The 25,116-nt window shown below is 40.3% G+C and overlaps 1 protein-coding gene across 3 annotated transcripts; it reads left to right on the plus strand.

Annotated features, from left to right (window-relative positions):
- Nucleotides 1-23,856, plus strand: ERGIC2 (ERGIC and golgi 2). Of its 3 annotated transcripts, none has more exons than XM_050325110.1 (14): nucleotides 1-19; nucleotides 4,889-5,034; nucleotides 7,785-7,893; nucleotides 9,317-9,363; nucleotides 10,360-10,430; nucleotides 11,157-11,197; nucleotides 11,912-12,013; nucleotides 13,490-13,585; nucleotides 14,370-14,425; nucleotides 15,422-15,520; nucleotides 16,668-16,765; nucleotides 20,040-20,202; nucleotides 21,044-21,123; nucleotides 21,925-23,856. In XM_050325110.1, exons 2-14 carry the CDS (start codon nucleotides 4,929-4,931, stop codon nucleotides 21,988-21,990), a joined length of 1,134 nt encoding a protein of 377 aa, XP_050181067.1. In that variant the 5' UTR covers nucleotides 1-19; nucleotides 4,889-4,928; the 3' UTR covers nucleotides 21,991-23,856. The 3 variants fall into 3 exon arrangements, with proteins under 3 accessions (XP_050181067.1, XP_050181065.1, XP_050181066.1); XM_050325108.1 differs by lacking the exon at nucleotides 1-19 and adding an exon at nucleotides 2,730-2,881; XM_050325109.1 differs by lacking the exon at nucleotides 1-19 and adding an exon at nucleotides 4,424-4,533.
- Nucleotides 23,857-25,116: the final 1,260 nt, after the last annotated feature.

Consider the following 25,116-nt stretch of genomic DNA (forward strand, 5'->3'; position numbering starts at 1 on the left):
ACCTCGATGCCTCCACGAGGTAAAGCGGCTGCTCTCCCAACCCGTCTCGCCTCACCCCTCCGGGCGCTCCCGGCCGATCCCCGCTCCTGCTCCCCGCCTTTCCCTCGCGCTTTCGCCCTAACAAAGTGCTTTTTCAGCTATCGCGAACCACCTGTGCAAGCGACAGTAGCAGTAGCAAACGATGGGGGTTTGGGTTGAGCCTCAGCATTCTTTATCCAAGGTTTTAGTTTTGTGTGCCTTGCATACTGTTTCCAGCGTTTTAACTAACGCCGAAGTGTGTTGAAGTGCAGGTGGGAGGCATCTGTGCGTGTTTACTTTCACTTATCTTGTTTGGTCTACTACCATCGTCTTTGTTATTGTCTTTTGATATCAATGTCCTTTATAGCCCAACATTCCTGGGAGATTTTTTTTTTTGTCCTGCTTGCTTTGTGGTTTGGTCAACCGGATGGATATGAGACATGAGGTTTCCTCTCTGCACACATCAAGGGACTTCATAAATCACCAGAAGCGCTGGGTTTTTTAGGAAGGCAGTTGTGTTTTTTCATAGATTACTGCATTCAAGTCTCGGGGTGCTTTGGGATCTTATTACTGAAACAAAGTGCATAAAGCGCCTGGGCTCACCTGCGTGGCTTGCTGCTGGCAGCTGGGTTTCTTCCTCCTCGTCAGGCTCCTGAATGTAATTTGGCATATGCTTATAGGCTGCCACCACTAAGGTGTGATCAGGAGAGCAGAAAACAGGCACACAGAGGCAGAAGGAAAGGCATTAGAGTAGTCTGGTACTTGACAGGTGGAGTACAGTCACTGTTATGTTGCTTTAGCACTGCGCAGTCAAATGTATACTGTTAGTGTAATGGACAGTGTTATCACTATATAAGTTTTCTCTGTTTTTCTTAAATTCTGAAAAAATATTTCCTGTGTTTTCCCTCATAAAATCCCATGGAGACATCTGTAGTTACAAATATCACTACAACGGTGCAAAGCTGCAAGCAGTTCTGTCCTGTGCCGCTTCTCTGTAAGAGCCATCTCCACGTGGTGTTCAGCACTAGTGCTGAGCCCATGTTTGTCTGAGCAGACTGGATTGCTTTAGCTCATAGCCTGTGAGAACATCTGCTGAGCATCTCTGCTGCACAGCTAATAATCAGATCTATCAGTTTCTCCTTCCAGGACTCAGTGCTGAGAGCATTTCAAGGGAAAACAGGGCTTAGCTAGCAAAATCCCTGGCTGCGGAATTGCAGCCTGGTCCACTGCCATGTCAGTGTAAGAGCTTTATGTGCTGTAGCTAAAGCTGCCTGCTCTTTCTGAGATGAGGGAGCAAATGTACAGAGAAACATATTTTTAGCCTGGTTATTTGTCTCTTGTAGTACCATCCTCCCACCGCTTTTTTCTTTCTGTCTGATCCAGTTAATATAGATGCTAAAATGATGGAAACAGACTGATCAGAATTCAGTGAGAACACTGGCATGTTGCTGTATCTTTCCTTCCTTGAAACCCACTGTCTGCCTATCCCTAAAAAGCAAAAAATCCTCTTTGAATCTGTTCCTATTGCTTTCTCATTTTCAGGTTTCTTTTATTCTCAAATGCTGTAGATATACCAAAAATTGTTTAATTCAAATTGTGTATACTTTGGCATGCTACCTGAAACTATTTTTCTATGGATCTACATCTTCCTCTAAACCATTGAAAAGAGAAAAATCTGAATTAATGCTGTGGAATTCATCACTGTCTATTTCTGGGGTGTGGGTTCTATTTGCTTGCCTCATTATGAAAAGTACTGGTCTTCAGTCTCTCTTCTTTCTGATCTATGAATAAAAATGTTTGGTATAATTTTTTTTCGTTAAACCTTACATGGAGCAACTTTTGTTGAATCATTTTGATGTCACCTAAAATGTTAGTACTTCCCAGAAGGTATTGGAGAGCTCCCTTTTTGACTGTTAGAAGATAGGTCTATGTTGGATCAGCGAGCAGGGTGGCAGTAGCATAATGAAACCCCATGATAATCGACTTTGTAAGCCTGTTTTGGCAGCAGCACAGTTGGAAAGACTGCAGGGGACTGGCATAGAGAATGAGAGTTGCTGGAATTGTAAGGAAAAATTTGGAGACAGGCTAATGTTGTTACTAAGGGGTAAGGCTTGTGGTTAGGCAGTGCCTTTTTATTAACTCCACCAGCGCAGAGAAAAGAACAGAGAATTAGGGAATATATGAGCCTTCTTACTCTTTTTTACTTAAGGTCTGAAGAGTGGCTTGTGAGCTTGATATCCTCCCTTCCCCAGTATTATAGCCCACTGTCCTAAATCCTTTTCCTTCGTAGTTAACCCAAGTAACCGCCTCTCTTCAAACACTGCCTGCTTCTATATCCATAGTGCTCGAAACAGCATTATCCCTGCAGGCCACGTTATGATGCTTTTTTTTCAGTTTGCTTCGGAAGGTACTTGATACACACTGCTTTAAACGATCACTCAGTGCTTCGCCGCTTCCCAAATACTCTGGAACGGGGCCGTATTTCCCGCGGGCTGCGGATCTTCCTGCGGCTCCGGAGTGCTCCGCTCTCCGAGAGGGGCCCGGCAGCCGCCGCTCCACGGGCTGGGACGAACGCCCGCTGTTTCCGTGGGGCGCCGTCCCCCTCAGCCCTTCCCGCCGCCAGCTCCGCCATCCCACGGCCCGGGCCGGCGCATGCCCGCGGCGCTGTGCGCATGCGCGCAGGGCGGGCGGGGCGCGCGGCGCTGCCGTGGGCCGCGGTGGCGGCGGGTGCAGCGGCGGAGCGAGCCCGCCCCGCCGGCGGGGCCATGCCCAGCGCGGCGCCCGCCGAGCAGCGCCCCGAGCCTCCTCGGCCGCCCCGAGCGGCCTCGCCCGCGGCGCTGGGCAGCGGCGGCAGAGCCGAGAGGTAAGGGAGGGCGAGGGGAGGGCGGGGGCGCGGCCTGTCCCGTCCCATCCCGTCCCGTGCCGCGGCTCCCGGTGCCTGGCGGCGGCCCCGAGCTCCCGTGGCCCGCACGGCCGCGTGGGCTCCGGGCTGGCGGCCGGGCCCTCCTCGGCGTGGGCGGCTGGGGCCGCGCCCCCGGGAGGGGGTTCAGGTCGTGGGGCCGCTCCGCGCCCGTGGGAGGGGGTGTTCGGACTCCCCGGTGGCGGCTTCACGACCGAGGTGTCCGGGTAAGCGGGGGCTGCCCCAGCCCCTCGCGCAGGTCGGGGCTCAGGGCGCTCTGGTCTCGAGTGGCATTTGTGCTGTGCTTTGTCCTTTTTTTAGCTAATGATAATAACAACGTCTTTTAAACGCAGTTGTCTCTTGGGTTCGTAATATCTTACTTTTACAGCGTTCCAAATTTAGTACTTGGTGTTTCTGCGGTGTGTGTGTTGAGATGGGCAGAGGAAAGGGATCAGGTGTCCGTCTGGGTTTGTAGCCGGAAAGTGAGTCTGTGTGTTATATGGAATTAAAGAAACCAATGAACAGATTGGATATTTCTCTCTGGATTACAAAAATCCACGTACTTACTGATGAAAGATGATTTAGGAAGTTTCCTAGTAAAGTGCTCACAAATTTCCTGTATTTAACTTGTGCCTCTTTACAGTGTGCTATCACATGTTTACACATGTTTACACATGTGATAGGAGGGAAGATATGGGGAAAATGAAATGGTGCTAAGTTGGCTTCAGTGCCTCTCTGTGTAGGATAGCAGGCAGCCCTGGCCCGTTGTGCTAAGGAATGTTATGGCTCCACTTGTGTTCAAGCAGCTGCTTTGCCATATCTGTGCTCCGGAGTTTTCCAGCTTTTTCTTAAGCTAATCTGAGTGAGTTCAGATAATTCTTTAAAACACAATTATGTGGTGCAGTAAGGACAGAACCCTGCTTCCTTGAAGCTTTGGGACTTTTTTTGTGCTGGATAACCAAAAGCCTGTGCCAGTATCTATCTTTTCTGCCCACTCCAGAAACTGTGTTTGTTTGAGTCTTCTGCAGCACACACAGAGTCAGTTCGTATAGTGAGAAAGCTGCAGGCATAGATGGTCATTCTTCATGTATGAACTTCCATTTCCACTAAAGCTTTGCACGATGGTTTTCGTAGCTTCAGAAATTCTGGTGAAGTGCAGCAGTTCCTCAGAAGAAAAACAACAGCGTCAACTTGTTAAAACATGCAGCATATTGGCAGGACCAGGTTGTGAGCATATTTGCATGATTTGGAAACAGTTTAAGACACTCTTTCCTGGGCAGGCTGCTTCTCTTGGCATCCTGCTGCTTAACATGACTCCATAGAGAGCAGAGATCATGTCATGGACAGAAATTATTATGAAGGATTGAGTTAGGATTTGATACATAACTTGCTTTGGGAGGTATTTTTATAGAGAAAAAAAATTGCTCATTTTGTGATGATAATAATATTCTACAACTGTAAAAATGCAAAATACACTTCTTTTTTTTTTTTCCTTTAGGATAGATTTTATCCTGCATTGGCTGAATGTAGAGGCCCAGAGCAGGCTGACATCCTCCCAAGTTTATGCAGCCAATTAGATATTCCCTGCTAAGTCAGTGACCTCCATGCATTGTCAGGTCTGTTTAGCAAGCTTACTTCAGGACTGAGTTAGAGTGGGTTTTTAAATTTTTTTTAAAATTAATTTAAAATGCAGTACATTCAATACCAATCAGAACTTCATTGAGAAAGAAATTAATCGTAGTAATTAAATGGTGAATGTGCTGGATGTGGCTGGAGTGTAACCAGCAGTGTTCAGGCCAACTTTAACAATTTTCTTGAAGCAAGAGTGACCATCCAATTGTCTAGTATGTGTTTCTTGAAAACATATTTATGAGGTTTTAATAACCTTATTATTGCTTTATAGTTACAGCCAGTCAGTTTGAGTGGTATTGCTTGTGTCTTTTTAATCACAACAATTTATTCTCAAATCAGAGGGAATATATGAAGGAGGAGGTGGAGGAGAGTGCTGAAGATGAGGCGACTGAATCGCAAGAAGACCCTGAATTTGATGAAAGAACTGGATGCCTTTCCAAAGGTTCCTGAAAGCTATGTGGAGACTTCAGCGAGTGGAGGCACAGGTAGACCTTGTTTAGATGCTGACATTGATAGCAGCTTCAACAGGAGGAAGACAGCCATCTGTGTTCACTTGAAATGAACCAAAATTGGGGTTTGATTTCTTTGTTGGACTATCTGAGCTCATCCTCTTCAAGTAAATACATAATGTCTTATCCAGAGAGATGCATCCATCACTCATCTGAAGGGAGATTTTTGTATAAAGCTGGTGAGAGTCAATCCAATGTGAAGGTTCACTGTTAAAACTTCTACCCAATTACAACTGGAAGTGCGCTGTGCCAAGGCTGTCATAAAACGTTCTTATTTGTTATCTCACTAAGCCCATTTCTTGGTGTCAGGTTTCTGGGTGAGACACAGCATGAGCTGAAATGATGGTGGGATTCAGCACTGCTTTTGTAAAAGAGGAAGAACATTCTCCAGAGGCAGATAAGTTGAGCATCAGGATGAAGAGCAGCTTTCTAAAGCTTTTTTCTTGAAGGTGTAGTTGATTTTAAGAGTAAAGGAAGCCCTTTGAAGAACTAAACACTACTTCAGGACATGTTGCTTGTACTGTCCTTGTTAGTGACTCAAGCTTCTCTGAAAAAGCTGTAAAACTACCTTTTCTTCATGTATCTGATCATAAAATTGTGCTTTTAAGTTGAGCTGAGTTAGAGGCAGCCTTATCTGGAAATAAGGACTCTTGGACTATTGGAATGATTTGCAGTTAGACAGGAAACTGCTAGCACTTAGTCTGAAATGGAGGACACAAATCTCTCGTGTGATTGTGTCTGAAACTCAGTTGAGTAAAAAGTTCAAAGCCTTTGAAGTTGTTACAGCACTTGTAGTGTAGAAGTAAGTATCACAAGGATCTGTATTACTTTGCTACATTTTCTGAATCGCACTGCTAATGATTAAAGGATTATTGCATATAAAATAATCCCTAAGAAGTGATTAAATAACTCCTTGTTAATGTCTCCGTTCCTGAGAAAGCAAGTGAGTTGTTTCTATGTTGTAATTTGCAGAAAAACAATAAATGCTTTAAAAGGTCCTTTTTCGTAATATAGCACCTTCATGATAACTTCAGTTTGGTGAAGAGTGCCTTAAGGATTTCTCAATGCCAGAAATTACTTTAGCATTCTTTGGTTTTGTCCCAGTAACCATATAAATAACAATATAGGATTGTCTTATTCTGTACCATTATGAAATCTGAAATAGTATTCCTAGTTCATTCAGGATTGAAATGCCAGGCTTACTTTCTGGTGTGATAGGGATCCAAAACATACCAGGACTCTTCTCAGAATTTCAATGCCTTCAAACCCATTGCAAAAGAAGTACCAGTCTCTCAAAGAGGCTGAGACTCCAGCTCTTGGGCTGGGAGACCCTTGAGACAAGAGGATCTGCCTTTGCAAATTCTACAAGACTTTATTTTCCTGTTCAGATCATTCACACAGAATTACCCAGAAAGCAGCAATGGCTCTAGTTGTTCCTGTGTGGCTTTGGGTAGTCAGTATGGCTCCAGCTTTCCTATTGCCTAGCTGGGGTGAGTCTGGCCTACTGGTCTCCAAAAGGATATTGATAGCCAGAGTAATTAAATGATTAATGCATCTGCTTTCACACTTTGCACTGACGTGAAAGGTTTCATATATGTGATTGTTGCATAGTGTCAGCTGAAAGCTAGAACTGGAAATGTTGCCGATCAGTGCAAGTCAATGGTTTCTTTCCTGATCCTGGAGGACAGTGCCTTTATTCCCCTGCTCCCACCTCAGGCCTGTGGACCACTGTGTAGTGAGTTGAAGCCTATCAACAATGGACTAGTTTTTCCTCAATTGCCCTTTGCAGACTCCGTAGAAATGCTCCACAGAATGCAAATGAAAAATGTAATCAGTGTCAATAAGCTCTACAAATCGCTACCATGCTCCGTAACTGAAGTTTTTTCAACTTAACAAAAGCCATGATTTAATAACAGGGGCATAGCAGGTGCTTTTGGGTATCTGTTATTGTGTTTCTGACTACGTGCAGCAGAAAGATCTTCCCTTTGCATTGTTCAACTTTGCAAGTGTGATGAACAGGCTGCTTTGGAGATAAGTGAGGCACATATACCACTAAAATAAACCAATTAGTTTTCATCCTAAAAACAATTTCAAGTCAGTTCTTCACTTATTTAGCCGTTGGTACAATTGAATAGCTAGGTGTTGCTGATCACCAGAGAGAGAATAGTTTGGAATATTTGGGAATCCTGACTGTGCATCTATACATAAGTAATATGCATATTATTTCTCTTGTCTGCTAGCTTCTTGACTCTCAAACTTGATATGAAAAAAAATATTGTAAAAGCCTAAGTTGTAGACAAGGGGAGACTTGAAGGAATTTCAAGGTACTCTACCTTCTTCTTGCATGCTTGAATTTAGGATTAAGTTTGCCTAGACCATTCCTGACAGCGATTTGTGGGGTTTTTATATGTGGAGGAGGATATAGCCTGTTCCCAAATCTTCCATATTAGGAATTTCACAACCTCCTCATTGTTCTAGAATTTGACTGTACTTGAAAAGTACTTTCTTGATGCAAAGGTATGACTGGTTCTTTTCCACTCCTGTGTAAAAACAAATACAGTAGATATGAAAACAACTTTCTAAGAGCAGCTTTTGGATTTGTAAATCAAAGATGCCAGTATTATACTGGTCATGCTCTATTTCTGCGATGTTAGAATTTTTTTCCTGCTTGTTTCTGAATAATATTTCTCACAATCTAAAATTCTACTTTTTTTCCCTCTGACCAGTTTCTCTGATAGCATTTACAACAATAGCTTTCCTGACTATAATGGAATTCATGGTATACCGGGACACATGGATGAAATATGAATATGAAGTAGACAAGGATTTTACTAGGTAACTTTATTTGTTATAATTACTTTTAAAACTTAAGTTGTCTGCATTTCAGGGAAGAATAGATTTAAAAGGTTTATGTGATTTGCAAGAAATTAATGATTGAAATTACAAATGAAATACTAAAGGGACTTGATTTTTCTTCTGTTGATTGATTTGTGTTTTTTTTCTTTTCTGAAATCTGTGAGGAAGATAAATTGAGATTTCTGCAATGAGGAAATCAAAGTAGTGTAGGTTTGTTGGTGAAGGAATTCCCTGAGGAATTATTTGCGAGCAGTTCAGAGAACATTGTAATACTTATCTCCACATCAGCTGGGCAAACTCACCACATTGGTGTGATTCTTACTCTGGTTCACACAGTTTTTATGTTGCCATTATATTCTGTGTGCCAGAGGTGAACCTGAAGCACTCAGAACTTTGACTGTCTCATCTAAGAGTTGCTGCTGATCTTGTCTCCAGTTACAGCCCCCATGAAGATACATTTTCTGATGGTTTGATGGGCCTGTCTGGGCTGTGTTTGCCTTTCTTCCAGAAGTGGTCAGGCATCCATGAGTCCCTGTGAAGTAAATGCAGATTCTGTGCCCTGAGCACCTTTAAATGTCACACGTCTGGGACTGAAATAACTTTAAAAGCTGTTTGAGTAGTTGCTGTGGTAACAAGCTAAAGATACATATATTAATTGGATGTCGTGTGCATCAGAAATAATGAAGGGTTCTGTAATGAAAAAGATATGAAAAATTTAAAGGAGCTGCATCAAAAACTCAAGGAAATCCATTCAGACAGATGGGAGTTTCACAGTTAGGCCTTTGCTAAAGTAGGTTATATCCCCAGCGACGCTATCACATGGAAAGGGTAGTCTGTCAGTTAAGAGACTATTATGGGATTTGGGAGATGGCCTACCACAGATTTCCTGGTTTGATTGTGGGCTAATCACTCAGCCTGTGGTTCTTGACAGTTTAAACCACTGGAGACTGGTATCAGTGTAACTGCTTTTCTCCTCTCTGCTGACCCTCTCTGATCCCGAGTTGAGCCAGTATGGAATCCCTTGCTTACGCGATTTGCTTGTGGTCAGATCCAGAAGCAGCTCCCTGGAGGTAATAAAGCCATGTGACTGTAGGGAAGGGGTTTATTCATTGTAATTTAAATTGCTTTTGTGAAACTAACATGAAAACCAATAGGAAATATATGGGAATGCCACACTCAGACTTTTGGTGAGATGGAGGTTAACTCATGAGTGCTTTAATGTGCTCCAGAAGTCCATCTAGGCTCACTTCAAAATTAAACAGAATAAATTTATATTTATTGGTGTAAATTTTGTTATTTGACTGTGTTTCTGCAAGTACTGTGATATTTTTAGCAGTATGTCTCTTGGTACTTGTACTCAATGTGACTTAATAGCTTTTTGCCCTTTTTTTTTTCTTTCCAGTAAATTAAGAATCAATATCGATATTACAGTTGCCATGAGGTGTCAGTGTAAGTATTCCATCAGTAAAAGTTTTGAAACATTTTAAGGCCTCTTCAGAGTATGCATTTGCTTGCAATGGAGTTAGATATTGTTCAGAATATTCTACCAGTGTGATTTCTTCTTATCTTGATGGCATGTAGTGATCTTGATGGCTTATGACTCACTGAAAAAATTGGTAAGAGATGTGAAGAAAAGTATCTGTGCCATCTCATTCTCATCTCACAGAACTTTGCTTTGTCTGTCAGCAAGAAAAGGATCTGCTGTTCCAGTCTTTCTCTTGCTGGAATATTCTAAAAGCTCATTGTGAGACACAACTCAGCAGCAGGAATTTATAACAACTTTTATTTATTTATGAACTTGGGATGTATTAACTTGGTCTACTGTTTAACAATACTGAAACCATCGAGTAATTTCATCCTCCTCATGAACATACGAGGGATGCTTTCCAATTTAAAGGCAATGCTTACTATTATTTTGACATCATTCAGCAAATGAACCATTATTTGTATGGACTGGTCTTGCTTGTCCTGTACTGAGAAAGAGAGAAAATAGTACTTCTACCAGGAATGCAAGCAAATTTTCAGGAGTCACTTTTTTTGGCTAGCTTAAGCCTTGCAGTAATGGTATGGTAGATTGGTGGGTGTTGTTTTTTTTGTTTTGTTTTGTTTGTTTGTTTTTGAAATAAACAAAACTTTTTCCTCTTTTTTGATTAGTCTTGGTTTCTGTTCAGTGCTTGCAAAACAGGAGAAAATATTTATGCATAGCAGGTCCTAGAAAGCTTGTATGTGTGGTTCCTACAGCATCACTGTAGGTGTTACATCAGTGAGAAAATACTGTTTTTAGTCACTGTGCATCAGATCATATTGAAGGTTAGATAGGCTGAAGAAACAATGACATACTGAAGTTTACCACTGGACTGTGAAGCTTCATTTCAACTTGGAAGGGTTTTTTTAATTGGTCTCTGATCATCTGTGTGACTTAATATTTCTTTCTGTTTCAAACAGATGTGGGGGCTGATGTTCTGGATTTAGCAGAAACAATGGTTGCCTCTGCAGATGGGCTAATCTATGAGCCAGTAAGTTGATTCTTACCTTTTTTAATTTGAAAATCAGATTGCTCTTGGTGTGAAGCAATACCGGTCTGGTTTGCTTGCTTGTGGTTTTTTTTGTCTCCAACCTCTTAGAAAGAGGAAACTTTCTGCAGTTGATCTCTTTTGGCCATAGCTTCTGGGTATGTTTGAGCATTAATTGCAATTGAATTTGCTGCCTGGATTACATTAGTGTTAACCAATACTTAGATTTGAAGTCTGTGCACAGAGGTTACTGGTCTCATGTGCTGATGAAGCATAGCAGGTGTGGTAGCTTGTGGGATGACCCTAGGAATAAACAATCTGCACCTGGACCCTTGTCTTTCAAGGATTGCTCCTCTGCTTGTTTTACTGCTGTTGGCATCAAAGCCATGCAAATCACTTAGAATTAAATTGCTACTCACTGCTTCTAGTCCCTGTTAGTCAAAGGTGAGAAGGTGACTGCTGACTTGAGTTAGGAAAGCTTTAGGAAAAGATGCTGTAGTTATAAATGCAAGCAAGTGAATAATTCTGGGTTGAAAGGGACAGAAATTTTTATACTTAAACACTAAATGTATTATTTAAAGTGCAAAGTCCTTTCATAAACTCACTTAGTAGTACTAAGTGTGAAGTTGATTATTACTCCCCACCCCTTCCCACACCCCAATTTTCTTCTGGGTTTCCTGGAAGGGAATTTTTCTGTGTGATTTATTAGAGGTGTTATTTTTGTTTCAGGTAGTGTTTGATCTCACCCCACAACAAAAAGAGTTGCAAAGGTAAACCACTGAGATGCATGCTTATGGCTTGTATTATTTGTACTGGAAGTGATTTGGAGGTACACTAGAGTCACATGACACGACTAAGTCTTGGGTCTATCAACTCTTGTTTGTAATTTAAGAGTGCAGACCTGTGAAAAGATACTAACTTAGTTTGCTTTTCTCATTATTTGATACCTCTATGGAAAAAAATGGGCTTTGGACTTACCTGTGGAATTGGGCTGTGCAGTTCCAAGCCAAGATGTATGGACTCACTCAGCTTATATTTCCAAATGAATGCTTGGTAGCACAAGTTATAATTATGGTATCAAATATATAAAACATTTGAGTCATTTATGTAACTGAATTGACTCACTATTCATCATTTAAACTGTGATACCTTGGTGTTGTGTGTGCCCCATACACTGATAGTCTTGTAATAGAACTGAAACTTATTTGGGAGTCTGGCTAGTTTTGGTATTTTGGTAACACACTGCTGGGAACACCTGAGCTTCAAATTCTTTATAAAACGTAATTCTCAAAGTTATTCTTTAATACTTCTAATAAAGTAATGCAAAAATTATGCATTAGTACTTCTAATAAAGTAATGCTTTAATGCTTACATCAGCTTTGCTAACTTCTTGATTTACAACCTGCAGCTGAAGCTAGTAATTAATTGTGAAGCTAGATTTTGTTTTATTGTTGCATGCTTTCACACTTGTTTCTGATCTTTAGGATGCTGCAATTAATTCAGAGTAGGCTGCAGGAAGAACATTCTCTTCAAGATGTGATATTCAAAAGTGCATTTAAAAGTGGTTCTACAGCACTGCCACCACGGTAAGAAAAACTGCGATTTTGGGTCATTATTCCACCTCCCCTCCATTAATTAGGCTTCACATTTTGTTGTGGTTATGATCCCCCCCTGCACCCAGAAGACAAGATTGTAAGAAAAGAAGATTTCACTGCTTTTGAATGCATTTTAAAATAGTATGCTTGATACTTGTTTGATACAGCTTGAGAGTTGTTGTTTTATGAGAACTTCTGGGGTTTTTTCCAGTCTGAAGAAAGTTTCCAGGTTTTGTGTGTATACTGACACACAAATGAATATATGCACACACTTTTTTTATTCCATTTTGTCTGATGCTTCCTTCTTAATGGGAACTAGTAATGCCAGAGCAATGCTAAACGAGAGTCTTTTTTTTTAAACTGTCTTTCTGTTCAGCAACTTTTAAAAACATTGCTGCTGTTAGGTGTGATTTACAGCCTCACAGTTTTAAAAGAATCAACCTTTGAGTGCAAATGTGTTTTGTAAGTAAATTCCTGTGTCTAAATAGCATAGTTGAGGCTGTGTGGAGAAGCCTTGCTATTTTCACTTTATTCCAACTACCCACAAATGCTGAGAGACTAATGCATGGAATGCTTGGTCTGCCTGAATCTAAATGCTATATGATTTTTAAATTTTTTTTCCCCAAGAGAAAACACTTTATAAATGAAAGCTGAAATTCTCTCCCCTTAAAAACAAACAAGCAAACAATCAGCACAAAAAAACCCCGAAACCCCACTAAAACAAAAAAAATTGAATAAGACAAAACAAACACCAAAACTGCCTGACTTTTCATGTTGTCATCTTTTTTCTTCTTAAGGTGAGCCTGAAGATAGCTCAAAAAATCTTTTTTTTCTCATTTACTTGATGTCTTCAGATTAATTAAGTCCTTCTTCTTTGCTTTTGTGTTACTTGTTAGTGCAGTATTTGAAGTGGTATTTATGCTTGAGATGTATTAAAAAAAGAAAGTTTTTTTCATCTCCCTATAAGGAGCAGATTTGGAAATACATTCTGAGTTGTGGACACCCAGATAAGAGTGAGGACAGGAAGGTTTCCTAAAAAATAGCTGTTGAAAGCTCTTCTTGATACAGTGTTGTTAATGGGACCAAAATGTATTTGATTCTGTTCATTGTAGCATTAAAACTTTCCCAACAACCCACTTTTGGTGGAAGTAAGTGGGAAAATAAAAATCCCCAGAGCAGCAAGATATACTTATGGTCTTAGGTGTTCTGCTCACATGGCCAGCAGTGCAGGCCAGATCTGTGAATACAAGTATGGATGAAAAAGCTTATTGGTTTCATCAAACTGACCTTTACTAGTTTCCTTCCCTTCCACATCTCTTGTTACCATTCCAGAAGAATACAATAAGGAGAGGTAGATGATAATGCTGTATCTTTATGCTAGAAAAAGGAAATCTATCTGTACTGCTGTTATTTCTGCTAGATGGTGAATATTCTCAAGTACTCTCAATGTTGTCTTTATTTAAACAGGGAAGAAAATTCATTGCAGTCTCCAGATGCATGCAGAATTCATGGTCATCTCTATGTCAATAAAGTGGCAGGGAACTTTCACATAACTGTGGGCAAGTATGTTCTGTTCAATTCCTGAAAATAAAAAACCCCTTGACTTCTACATTCTGTATAGTGCATGTATGTATATATGTGCTTGTGCTTTCATATTTCAGGGTTAATGACTGGTTTTTATTAACCTTTCTGTACTTGTGCTTGACTTATTTTTCAGTGTGATACCTTTTCTTGCACAATTAAATTTCTTCATAAATTACTGAGACAATGCAGTGCGGTGCATTGTTGCATGTAATGTGGTTGTTATGAATTCCATGTCTTACAGGATGGAAACTCTTGAAACTTGCTTTGTCAGGGAGCAAATGCAGAGTGCACTTAACTTGCTTGGTCATGGAACAAATATGGTCGAATTTTTGTTAGTCACTTGAACTGTTCTGCATTTTTTTCTGGACTAGGACTTGGTGGCTCTTCTAATAGCACACTTGATGAGGTTTTGATATTTCTAAAAATGAAAGACAGTAATTTTGTGTAAGAGGGTTTTTCTGAGTCCAAGTTTTCTGTACCTTACTGTTCAGGCTGTCTGTACTTGGCAGTAATAAAACTGTCACCTTTGTTTTTTGTATAGATATACTCAATTTTTATAGATATCATATATATATAACTATATAGATATAGTTTCTAAAACACACATATATTACATGTATTTAAGCACATTTATGTTATATGTATGTGCATATATACATATTTTATATGTACATAGATAAAGTATTTATTGAAATAGAGGAGTAAAGGTAATTTTTCTACATAGTCCTGTGCGGATTCATAAAACACTTTTTGTTTTCTTTAGGGCAATACCACATCCTCGAGGCCATGCACACTTGGCAGCCCTTGTAAGCCATGAGTGTAAGTTCCTCCTGTCATCTCCATGTGAATATGTATCATTTCAGTCAGAATGCTTTGTCCTGATTCATGTGAAGTTGCTGTTGTAAAGATGTTCTAGCTGTGCAATTGCATTATAAAAAATGTGAAGAATATTCTCTGCAATGGTCTGACTCAGTAGTGACTTCCTTTCATACGTGTAACACATGTATAAAATGTAATATGTGTAACATGTAACACGATTAGGACTATCCTTAGGTTGCTTCTACAGTAATGATAACACAGGAATCTCAGATGTACTCTGCTGTAACACAAATGCCATGTAAAATTCTCGTATTTCAGTCCCAAGTACCTATTTCCTGGAAAATCTTTTTATAAGGTTAAAAATTTCTGAACTTTGTACCTAGAAACTTAACTTTTGGATTATGAGTCTAGATACTAAAGGTGTGTTGCTGCCTTACTTAATGTGAGACAAAGGTGACTTACTGTGAAAAATTAACCTGGTGCAACCAGTAAAGGTTGCTTAAACCTCCAGATGTCTGCCCATGAATTTATGTTAACACAACTGTATTATAGATCTTAAATATCTTTGTAAAATCAGGCAGTGCAGTATCTTGGAAACTGCCTTATACTTCCTCTGTAAAGTTGATTTATGAAATTTTAGGGGTTTTATATGCCATTGCATACAAGAACCTAAATTATAGAATAATTTAAGTATTTGGCCAACTAGAAATTCCATGTCATCAAATTATAACTGTTCAGCTCCAGAACTGTTTAAAATAGAGTAGCAATTTAGTTTAGAGCTCTTTTCAAATTTAACTTTTTTGTTAAATATTTCAGATTTGAGTCTTCTTTGAAGCATGTGTAGATATATTGCTGTAGTCACAGGCACAAATACAATGTCATGTTTGGTAAATGCAGTCATTAGAATATTTCAGTGTGAGAAATGGGTGAATTTTTTTCTCTAAGTACAGAATCTCGTAGTTTAAAAATATTTCATTCCTCTGTATTATCTTTCAGCCTATAACTTCTCCCATAGAATAGATCATTTGTCATTTGGAGAGCTTATTCCAGGAATTATTAATCCTTTGGATGGAACAGAAAAAATTGCATCCGATCGTAAGTGTTGTGTGTTTAAAAAAGCATCTTCTTTTCTATAGTTTCCCAGTAGTTACATTTAAAGTATTATAATTTTTTCATGAACGTTGTGATTCATAAGCAGCATGTCAGGCTAAATTTGGTAGTGAGCAATGCCCTGTTAATTTATCTACATGGCATTTAAATGGCCATTTCTTTTCAATATCTGCATCACTGTACTCTGCTGTTTCCCTGAAGGTGATTTGCAATTTTTCCAGGTTTGTGTTATGCTGAAGTTCCAGTATGTCTGAACACACTGCAAAGAGTTTTGCAGGAGTGTGTTACAGTGCAGAATCATAGATCTGATTGTTGTCATAATGGGAAAAAATAAGTCTGATTTGATTTAAAAAAATAGCACCAGTAGTCTTGGATTCTATTCCTGCGGTTGGGTTGTCCCTCCCACAGTGTGTTTTGTGAGGCTACTACAGGATGGATTTGTGTATCACTTTGTTTCCTCCTGTGTAAATAAAGGAGAGTAATAACCTGCCTCATCCTCTCAGTGGCGTTCCCTGTGAGTGATCCCCAGAACCTTCTACAGCTGCTGTTGTCCCAGAGCCAGTGCCTTGGCTGGTACAGCCACAATGGTTTAGTGTAGGTGAAACAATCTGCTTCGGTCTGTTGGTGTTTGTTCTCTAGGGAATTGCACAGAGCAATCATAAATGCACAATATTGCTGATTGGGCAAGAATTCTCCAGAAGTCTAATCAACAGGAAAACCATAACCAGTTTAGAAGGGCTTCCAGCATTTTGTGTACAATTCAGTCTACTGGGACCACTGTGAGATGTGTATATACCATGAAAAATGTGACAGTGTGAAACTTGCTCTAGTGCCCTAGAAAACACCACCTCTGCATTTCATTTGAAGCTTTGAGTGGCCTGACCTTAATGAGTCTTTTCATTAAAGGAGTAAAATATAAATTTCTGGGAGTACAAGTGGGACATATGCCTTTTCCATGGAAACTAACTTTGTTCATGCAGATGGTGCTGAAGTAGTCTTGGCAGTGCTGGGACTCATGGAAGAATGTCCCTAGTGTAAATGGCTTAGCTGATTAACTGTTTTAATATAATTTCTTTGATTTATTTGTGAATGTCTTTGACTTGATTCAACAGTGAGATGCTTTTTCTTCTAGACAACCAGATGTTCCAGTATTTTATCACAGTTGTGCCAACCAAACTCCATACATATAAAATTTCAGCAGAAACTCATCAATTCTCAGTGACAGAAAGGGTAAGTAGAAGTAATAAAAAAACATGGAGAGAAAAATATAGAAGTGGTTGTTTGTAACAGAAGTTCAAATGTGAAAACAGGCTTGGTTGTACCATGGTTCTGAAAATTCCTCTGGCATGAAGAGATTCTTTGTAGAACATCCTAGTACACTGGATTTGTCTGTAAATCATACTAATTATGGCTGATGGTAAAATATATATATAATTGGTGACACATGCAAACTTCCTGCATTAGTGTTTTGCATTTGTAGATCTGGAGTCTGATATTATTATCCACTTCCCTGTATGCTGATAGTGGTGTTGGTGAACTCCTCCAAGTGTTAGGTCTGTAACCTAGTGTGTAGCCTTACAAATATTTAATCTACCATTAGCTTTTTATCCATGTGGGAAGCAAACAAAAAAATGCAGCTTACTTGAATATCACGAATTTGGTTGTGGAGTGTAAGAAATGGAAACAAAGGTAGTTTGTATGAAAAACTAATCACTCAGTAAATGTCTCAGCTGTCTTGTTTAACCTTAGTTAAGCCATCAATTTTAATTACTTTCAAGACTAGAGAGCTTCCACTTCTGGGTCTGGAGAGGCATTTAATTCTGAATCCATACCGAAAGTAGTTAGTGCAGCATAGTACTAATTTTAAAGACTGCTGTAAATAAGAAAAAAGCCTTGGGTGTACTGCTTACATGTCTTATTTTCAGAGACTGAACTTGATTTTGGTCTTCTATTCAAAAGCCAAAGAGAAAAATCTTGGTAAAAAGTTTAATTAAAAATGACAGATAAAGCAAGAGGTGAGAAAGAAGCCTTGGGTTGAAAGGAAATTTGGGGATTAGGGTGGCAGTTCACTGAATTTCAGCTTGTGGTATTCTCTAAGGGAGATAAATTCTCTATTTCCTCACAATTCCATATTGTGCTTCTGAAAAATACATTGGTAGGGAAAGTAGGATAGAGGTGATGTCTTGGGAGATGCAGACCACTGAAGGGAAAGGTTTACTCTGAAACTCATGAAAGCTGAACTACAGAGAGGAATGAAGAGGAATTTCATAGTGCAGTATACTCCCACCTCCTGCTGGTCTAGCAATCTGCTTCGTGTTTTCTCTGCACAATCTCTGCAACAACCAGGGCATTCCTTAAGCTCTTCACTGACATCCGTAAGTTTGTCTTAGACATTTTTCCTTTTTTTCAGTCTTGTATTCAGTTTTTCTCTCCTCCTGCTGTAAAGATGGTACTGTCAATTACCTGTCCAGTCTGAAGTTAGCTCTTTATTTTATTGTGGGGATCTATTTTTATGAAAGTTGCAACAGCCACAGGTTGCTTAGTGGAAAAGCTTGGAATAGCAGAGGGAAAGTGGCATTATGTACTTGTTTGCTCTTGCTCAGTAGGTAGCTCTATAAAGCTTATTTGTGTTAATCTTCGGACACCAAATATTCCTAGCAGATAAGCTGGAGAAGACTATTAAGAACAGCTATTCACTGAACAACTTAGTGCATTTATTTTATAAGAGTAGACACATATGCAGATGTGGAAAAAGGTGGTCAGGCAGGCATGGCTAGAAGTTGAATGCAGTGAGGTTTAGTTACCAGTGGTGAGCAGAAGAGGAAATAGAGTTTGAAAGGTGTGGGTAGAATCATCTCCACTATTGTTGGTGTTTGAGATACTGTGTTTATTGAAAAGATTTAATTCTAGCAAGGTTTCACTGAGCTATCTGATGCAGGGTTAGTTATTTTCAGCAGGTTTTAGCAATCAAAAGTTGAATCTGCAGCAGTAGAAGCTGGAAGCAGACCAAAATGGTTTGCAGAAAAAGAATTCTGTATCTTTTGAGGATGGAATTTTCTATTTAACTTCATATTCTTTTTTTACCATTTGACCTCAGAAGACCAGTAAGGCTTAGGGAAACAACAGAGGAAAACAAACAGGACAAAGGCTTTTGTGTCCCTTGCCAATGGCAAGGTTCTGTTTAACTACCTTCAGTCTTCCCTTCCTTCTTAGCGTGCCTCATCGTCCGTCTTTGACTGCTGTCTGTTGTCATGCTTTTGAAATATGGAAAGCATTCTACATTTTGTTGTTTAACCATTGTGAAGTTTTTGTGACCTGGTATCATTACTGATACATTATTTTGACTCCTTTTACTTTGAAAAATACAGATCAGGCAACTTGTTCAGTCAATTAGCACTGACACAAACCAACTTGCTTTTTCTGCTACCTCAACAAAGTGGTATTCTGCTTTTTATTTTGTACTGTATGCTGCATGGTTTTTGAGCAGTGTTAAATCTACAAATGAAATGGAGCTGTGATATATTGCTTTTCTGTTCACTCCTGCTTGTCTTGTCTTCTCTGTTCTTATTAACTTGGGCATGACTGAGTTTGTCTTCAGTCAATTATGTTCTTTTCTGCTGCCCTTGTATATTTTCAGTCAGACATACCTGGCAGTTCATTTTTCAACACCTTTCACTAACAACAAAAGGACAGCAAACTTTTGAAAGAAGCTTAAGGCTGTGTTCAGGTGTTTCCTTCTGAAACCTTTTTTAAAAAGTAGGTATTTGTAGCAGCCACACTCTCATGTTTGGGGTCTTTTGGTGTAAGAACTTGACCAAATGAGAAGAAACTGTAGAAGTTCTTGGATTAGGACTGAGGTGCCTGGTAGTCCCAGTGAGTGTGGGGTTTCTGTTTCTTGAGGTGCATTTCTTGCTGTGTGACTCCTCTGAAATGATGTAACTGACAAAAGGTTTGAAAAGAGGCTTTTGCCAAGGAAGGTCCTCATGGTCCCTTCCAACCTGATATTCTATGATTTATATACACCCTCTTGGAAAACTGCTGCAACTAAGGCTGTACAACAACCTAAATGTCTCCTGAAGGTCTGATGTCACTCATAGTAGTGGATAAAGTAGGAAGAGTTGCAGTACATTGTTATACCAGTGCAGTCCCCTGAGTTCACAGGCCAGAGCAAGACTGTGGCACTTACCCTCATAGGTACCGAAAACAATCCAGTTATAAACATCCTTCTTTAAAGGACCATGTGGGCAAGTCTTGGGAGAAAGAACCAGAGCATGACAGTGAACACTGATATGCAGCACAGAAGCTCAGTGACCAGGAAAGTAAACTTTTACTTAATGATGTTTGACATTTAGAAGGTTCTGGTCAAAGTTACCTTGATGTTCCCTGGTCTTCTGTTGATTGCTAACTCTGATTAAACAGCTCTTTGTTACCACATCTAGTAAGACTGGGGTTTTTTTGTGACTAATAACAAGTGACTAATTTGTGTTTCTCTCTTTTCTTTCAGGAAAGAGTAATTAACCATGCAGCTGGCAGCCATGGGGTGTCAGGAATATTCATGAAATATGATATCAGTTCACTTATGGTGACAGTGACAGAAGAACACATGCCTTTTTGGCAGTTCTTAGTGAGGCTCTGTGGCATTATTGGGGGAATTTTTTCAACTACAGGTGATTATCAGAGCCTTCCCTCTTAAATTCTATCAGAATTGGGTTTTTTTCATTGTGACTGTTACGGATAAATTACAGGGCAGTCCTGAACCTCTGACGGGTTTAAGATGAAGTGCTCATTTTGTGTGCACTGAAATGTGCCATGAAAGCTACTCAGTTTCAGTGTCCCAGTATGGTACTTCTGCTGTTCTGAGAGCCTCTTGTTTCCTTTCTGGTAACTACAGCATAGTTTATTTACTTCTGGAAGAGCAAGGATATATCTGTGTTTGTGTATATATATATATATACATATATACAGACACATACTGACTTTTGGTATTCTGTATAGTTCCTTTAGTTGGGATCCACTGTTAAATCAGGGACGAAAGTTGAGATCAAATTTCCATCAGAAGTACTTGGGAGGATTTTCGTTGTCAGTGTACTGCAGGACTTTCTCCTTCGAAGAAAATAAGTTGAAAAGGCACAATCCACTTACTAGTCAAGACATAATAGGGTGTCTTGATCACAAGTAATTTCTTTTCTTGGCTCTCATTTGAAAAGAGCTTTATTAGAGACCTTGAACTAAGAGCTGCCTTTCAGAGTAGATATTTCTGTCCCACAGAATGTATTTTCACCCATGAAAGCTGGCAGAGGGTGACATTTACTTGGATAGCTTTGCTTTTCTCAATGCATTTCATAGAATTGTCCCCTGCCCTTGATGTTTCCTTTCTGTATGCTAATTTCTCAGTGTCTTATGTATGGGTTTACTGCACTGTATTCTGTGTAGAGTTTTGTAGTAATGCTTCTATAAATAATACATTTTGACTACTGATGGCAATTTAAATCTTGTTTGACATTGCAGGAATTTTACATGGCTTTGGAAGATTTGTAGCAGAAATTATTTTTTGCCGTTTCAGGCTGGGCTCTTGCAAATCCACATCGGTAAGGAAAACTTTTTTCTAAGTATTAAGTAAGTGGTACAGCTGAGGATGGATGATAAGGTCAGGGACTTGGCCTCAGGAAGTTTTAAGATGTTGGCAATAAACCTTCCCCTTGACACGCATATGAGCAGAGATTCAACAGCTTTTAAAAACAGTCAGAAAACCTAAAATGTAAAGAAGCAAGGTGTTCTCTAACAAGCTGAATTAATGCAACTGAGTCTCTTAGAGGTTTTTCTTCTGCATTCCTTCCATTGTCCTTACTATTACTATTTTTATTTTTATTCTTTTTATTCATATTGCTCCAAAAAATTACATGTTTTCCCAGGCCTAGTCAGTCTCCCTGTCCTGGTTTTGGTTTCACATTTTCTTCTGCTTGGCCTGCAGACTGAAGAAGACACACCGTGTGCTGCAGGGGTTCCCTGGTGCTCTTTATTAGTCTGCAGGCTGCTGCCAAACACTGTGAAAGAGCTGAGCTGTCTTCACCTTTCCCTTCATTGGGCATTAATAGGATTGCTCCTCCAGCAACTACTTGATTTTATTTTACTTTTATTTTTGCAATTTAAGCCTGTAGACAGCCTTTGAGACCTCTGCATTTCTCTCAAATTTGGTTGAAGTTTGCCAGCTGGCAAGATTATGTGAGTGTGGAGAGGAGGAGGGAGGGCAACCAGATTTGAATAATTGTTGTATGAGAGACCAGGTAAAAGACATCCAAGAAATGCCAAAGTCTGTGTTTTTGGAGGAAGGGAGTGGAGATTCTGTTTGTGGACAAGCCATTAATAACACCTTGTTTTTGTTTCACTAGGTCCCACTTTCTGATGGCCACACAAGCAACCACTTACCTCTAATTACAGACAATAATACACATTAGCCTCCTGAGAAAACTTTCTTTCTTCCTGCCTGATACAGAAGACTTTTTTTATAATAAACATTGTGCAATATGCTGAGACAGTGCTGATGGGCAGCAAAAAAACGAAGCCTTTGCAAAAAACCCGACAACAACAGCAAAACAATTTGTGTAATTTTTTGTCTTTCTGAGTGCACGTGGAGTCATAGAAAGTTGTGAGAACAGTGAGGTGGACCATCTGGAGAGTAAAGGAGTGTTACTGCCAGCACAGTATTCATGCTCAAGCTGAACATCTTCGTGGTGGCTGCCACTGGCTGCTGAAGCATCTCAGTGATGCCTGGGAAGGCTGCAGGCCCCAAGGAGGAAAGAGGACAAGTGGGATGTGTGGAAGGCACAGAGGGACAGCAATAGAGCTGGGGTTTCTCTTAGGCATGCAAACGGGGGATTGGGTTTTCTTGTTCTTTTGGGGTGGGGAGCCAGTCCTAGAAAATCCTGAAGAAGAGGGGGATGAGAGAGAACTTGGAGTAAGGTGGAGCCCAAGCCGTGACGTTGGTCATAGCCACTGCCTTGCCACAGTCCCACCATTCCTTAGTGGAAGAAATGTACTGCGGAGCAGAGGAGTTCCTCTGTTTCCACACATCTGCTGTGCCAGCAGTGCCGCTTCTGGCATCGGTGTGGAAGTGCTCAAGGACTCTCAGAATGCCCTCCAGTGTGCACAGGTTTTTATTAACTTGGAATAAGGCTTTTAAATAAGGCATTTGACTGTAGTTTTGGTAAAAGACGAGACTCCCTAGTAAAAGATCAGGAAATCTTTGTTACGCCTCTTTCTTGGTAAGGAAATTGCTTGGATGGAACCTTTGTTGTACTCCTGTTGCTGGTATGTGAGCCATGGGAGCATCTACATCCTGGAAATGGAGTGGGGAAGAGAGGAAGAGCAAGAAGCTGCCAGTTCAGGGCAGCTGGGTGGTCTTCTAGGCCAGGGAGTGTGGAGTTGAAGTAGGTGACTTCAGGGAATTTGAATCCTATTGCTGCAGACAGGTGATGAGAAGGGATCTGCAGAATTAATCCATATTGTTCATGAAGGTTTTTGTAAATTAAATGAAGAGAGCAATATCATATTGTAAATATGCTACTGAGAATGAATGTTATTAATGCAGAGGGTGCTTTGAGAAACTGAACATCATGTTACTGCTGAACTACTGGTACACAACTGTGGTTGAGCAGTTACTCCAGCGGTGTAAAAAATCAATAATATGATTCCTTCTTGGCAAAACTGATTTAATAATATATTAGGAGATGATGCTGATCCCGGCCTTACTCACCATGGAATGAATATTATAATTGAGAGGACTAATTACAGAAAAATAAAAATCTCTGTGGCGTCAGATTTTGCTGACTTCTCTTAATGTACTTTACAGGACACTCAGATCTTGGTGATGAGCATAGTGTAAATAACACAGCTGATTTGCTATGCAAAGCAAAGGGCTTCCTAAACAGAAATAATATAGTCAATAAAATGTGGGAAATCAGGAAAGACCTTTGTTGAATTTGACTGTTGAGAAAGAAATTTCAGGAAGCTGGGTCCTTGGGGATGACAGCCAGTTTTGGGGGTTTCTCTTTCGTGCTTTATTGTAACACCAATTAAAGCTCCAGCAACTTTAGAAACTCTTTGTTTCCCATTTCTCTTTAGCATTTCCTTCTGAGGTTTCTTCCCTGCTTCTACTCAGACATGTTCTGCTATGGGCTTTGTCCTAACACTTGTTTCTTACCTGCCTGGAACAGATTGTACAGGTGGGAGAGACTGATCTCGGTTAACTTTTTGTACCAGAACTTTAAATGTTAATTTTCTATTCTCACATAAAAGAGCCAAGCAGCTTGGTGTGTCATAAATCCTTGTGTGGTGTATTTGTTATCTAGATCAAAGCTTGTATGATGGCTAGTTGCTAGTGGAAGGAAATCTGGGATCCACTTCCAAATGTGAGGTGCTGCACTGGACAGTGAGTATGGGATCAGTTGACCCTGTGTTGCTGTGCTGTTTGCTTTCTTTCTGCAGCGGGTTTGGTTGTTAGAGCAGTGCTGCTCACCCCTGTAGCACGTGTTGTCACTGGCTTAACCAACATGTGCAGGGGTGTCCCAGAGAAAACAGTAGTTTATTGCAGGTACTTTTTTTGGTTACGTTTCTTTACAGTGTGTAAAAGTGAGTGTAGTATGGAAAAATGAAAGGAATGGATGTCCCAAGGGAAACAGAAACCCAGATGTTGATGTGATGTATATTTTCTGAAAGGGGGATAGCAGATGAAAAATATTATTTTCTGGGTCAGGAAAGATGGTCAAAATGCTCTATTTTTATCCTTTGCTCTTACATGATGTTGGCAACAACACAGGGGAAGAAAGTTTTAACCTTCATTGGTGTGTTCATAGCATGCCGTTTGTGACTGCTGTTCTTTCTGGCTAAAAAATCTTCCCCATTCCCAGCTGGCATGGGTTGTGTTGTGCCCTGCTCCTGCCCTGCTCTCCTGGGAGAGGTGGTGTTTTTTAACAGACCAGAGCATCCTTGGCCCTGTTTCCTGCAAGCCAGAATCACACAGCATTGACAAGAAGTTGCTGTAAAATCACCATGGTGGGAAAGGACGTGCTGGTGGACTCAGTCCTGCGTGGAGCTAGGCAAGGACTTTCCCTCCTTGCCCTGCCCAAGATCCCTTTAAGCTTTTCAGGGACTGATTTGACAAACTCACCCCTGAGCAGTCGGTGTCGTTGCTTAGGAACGGTGAGAGGCAGATATCTGTTTGGTGTATAAATGCCGCTGTGATTAACTACAGACAAAACCAAGGCCGGGGAGGCAGCTGTTGCCTCGCCCTTTTGTGTTGAGTTCTCTGTGAGAAGATCCGGTGCTAAGGATGTCTGGTCTAATGGTGCAGTAACAGCGAAGGAGGAGGGATGTGATCACCTTGATCACATCTCCAGTGGTTCGGGTGACACTAAAGCTCTCTGCTCTCTATTTTTCAGAGGTAGCCAAGTGCTGCAGCTGTTTTTTCTGGGAAGATGGGAAATGAGAACAGCTTGTTTGGGGATACTTGCAAAGATCTCTGTTTTTAAAAGGCACTCAGAAGGTGGGAGTGTGTGAGGTTTACTTACATTGATTACTCAGAT

Source organism: Myiozetetes cayanensis, unplaced genomic scaffold (genome assembly GCF_022539395.1).
Source record: "Myiozetetes cayanensis isolate MyiCay16 unplaced genomic scaffold, myiCay2020 scf3, whole genome shotgun sequence".
NCBI classification, from domain to species: domain Eukaryota; kingdom Metazoa; phylum Chordata; class Aves; order Passeriformes; family Tyrannidae; genus Myiozetetes; species Myiozetetes cayanensis.

Bases quoted from the DNA above. Each gene is read 5' to 3' on its own strand.
- ERGIC2 (XM_050325110.1), top strand. From the start codon at position 4,929: ATGAGGCGACTGAATCGCAAGAAGACCCTGAATTTGATGAAAGAACTG. The intron at 5,035-7,784 runs GTAGACCTTGTT...CCCTCTGACCAG, and splicing joins TTCAGCGAGTGGAGGCACAG to TTTCTCTGATAGCATTTACA. The intron at 7,894-9,316 runs GTAACTTTATTT...TTTTCTTTCCAG, and splicing joins GTAGACAAGGATTTTACTAG to TAAATTAAGAATCAATATCG.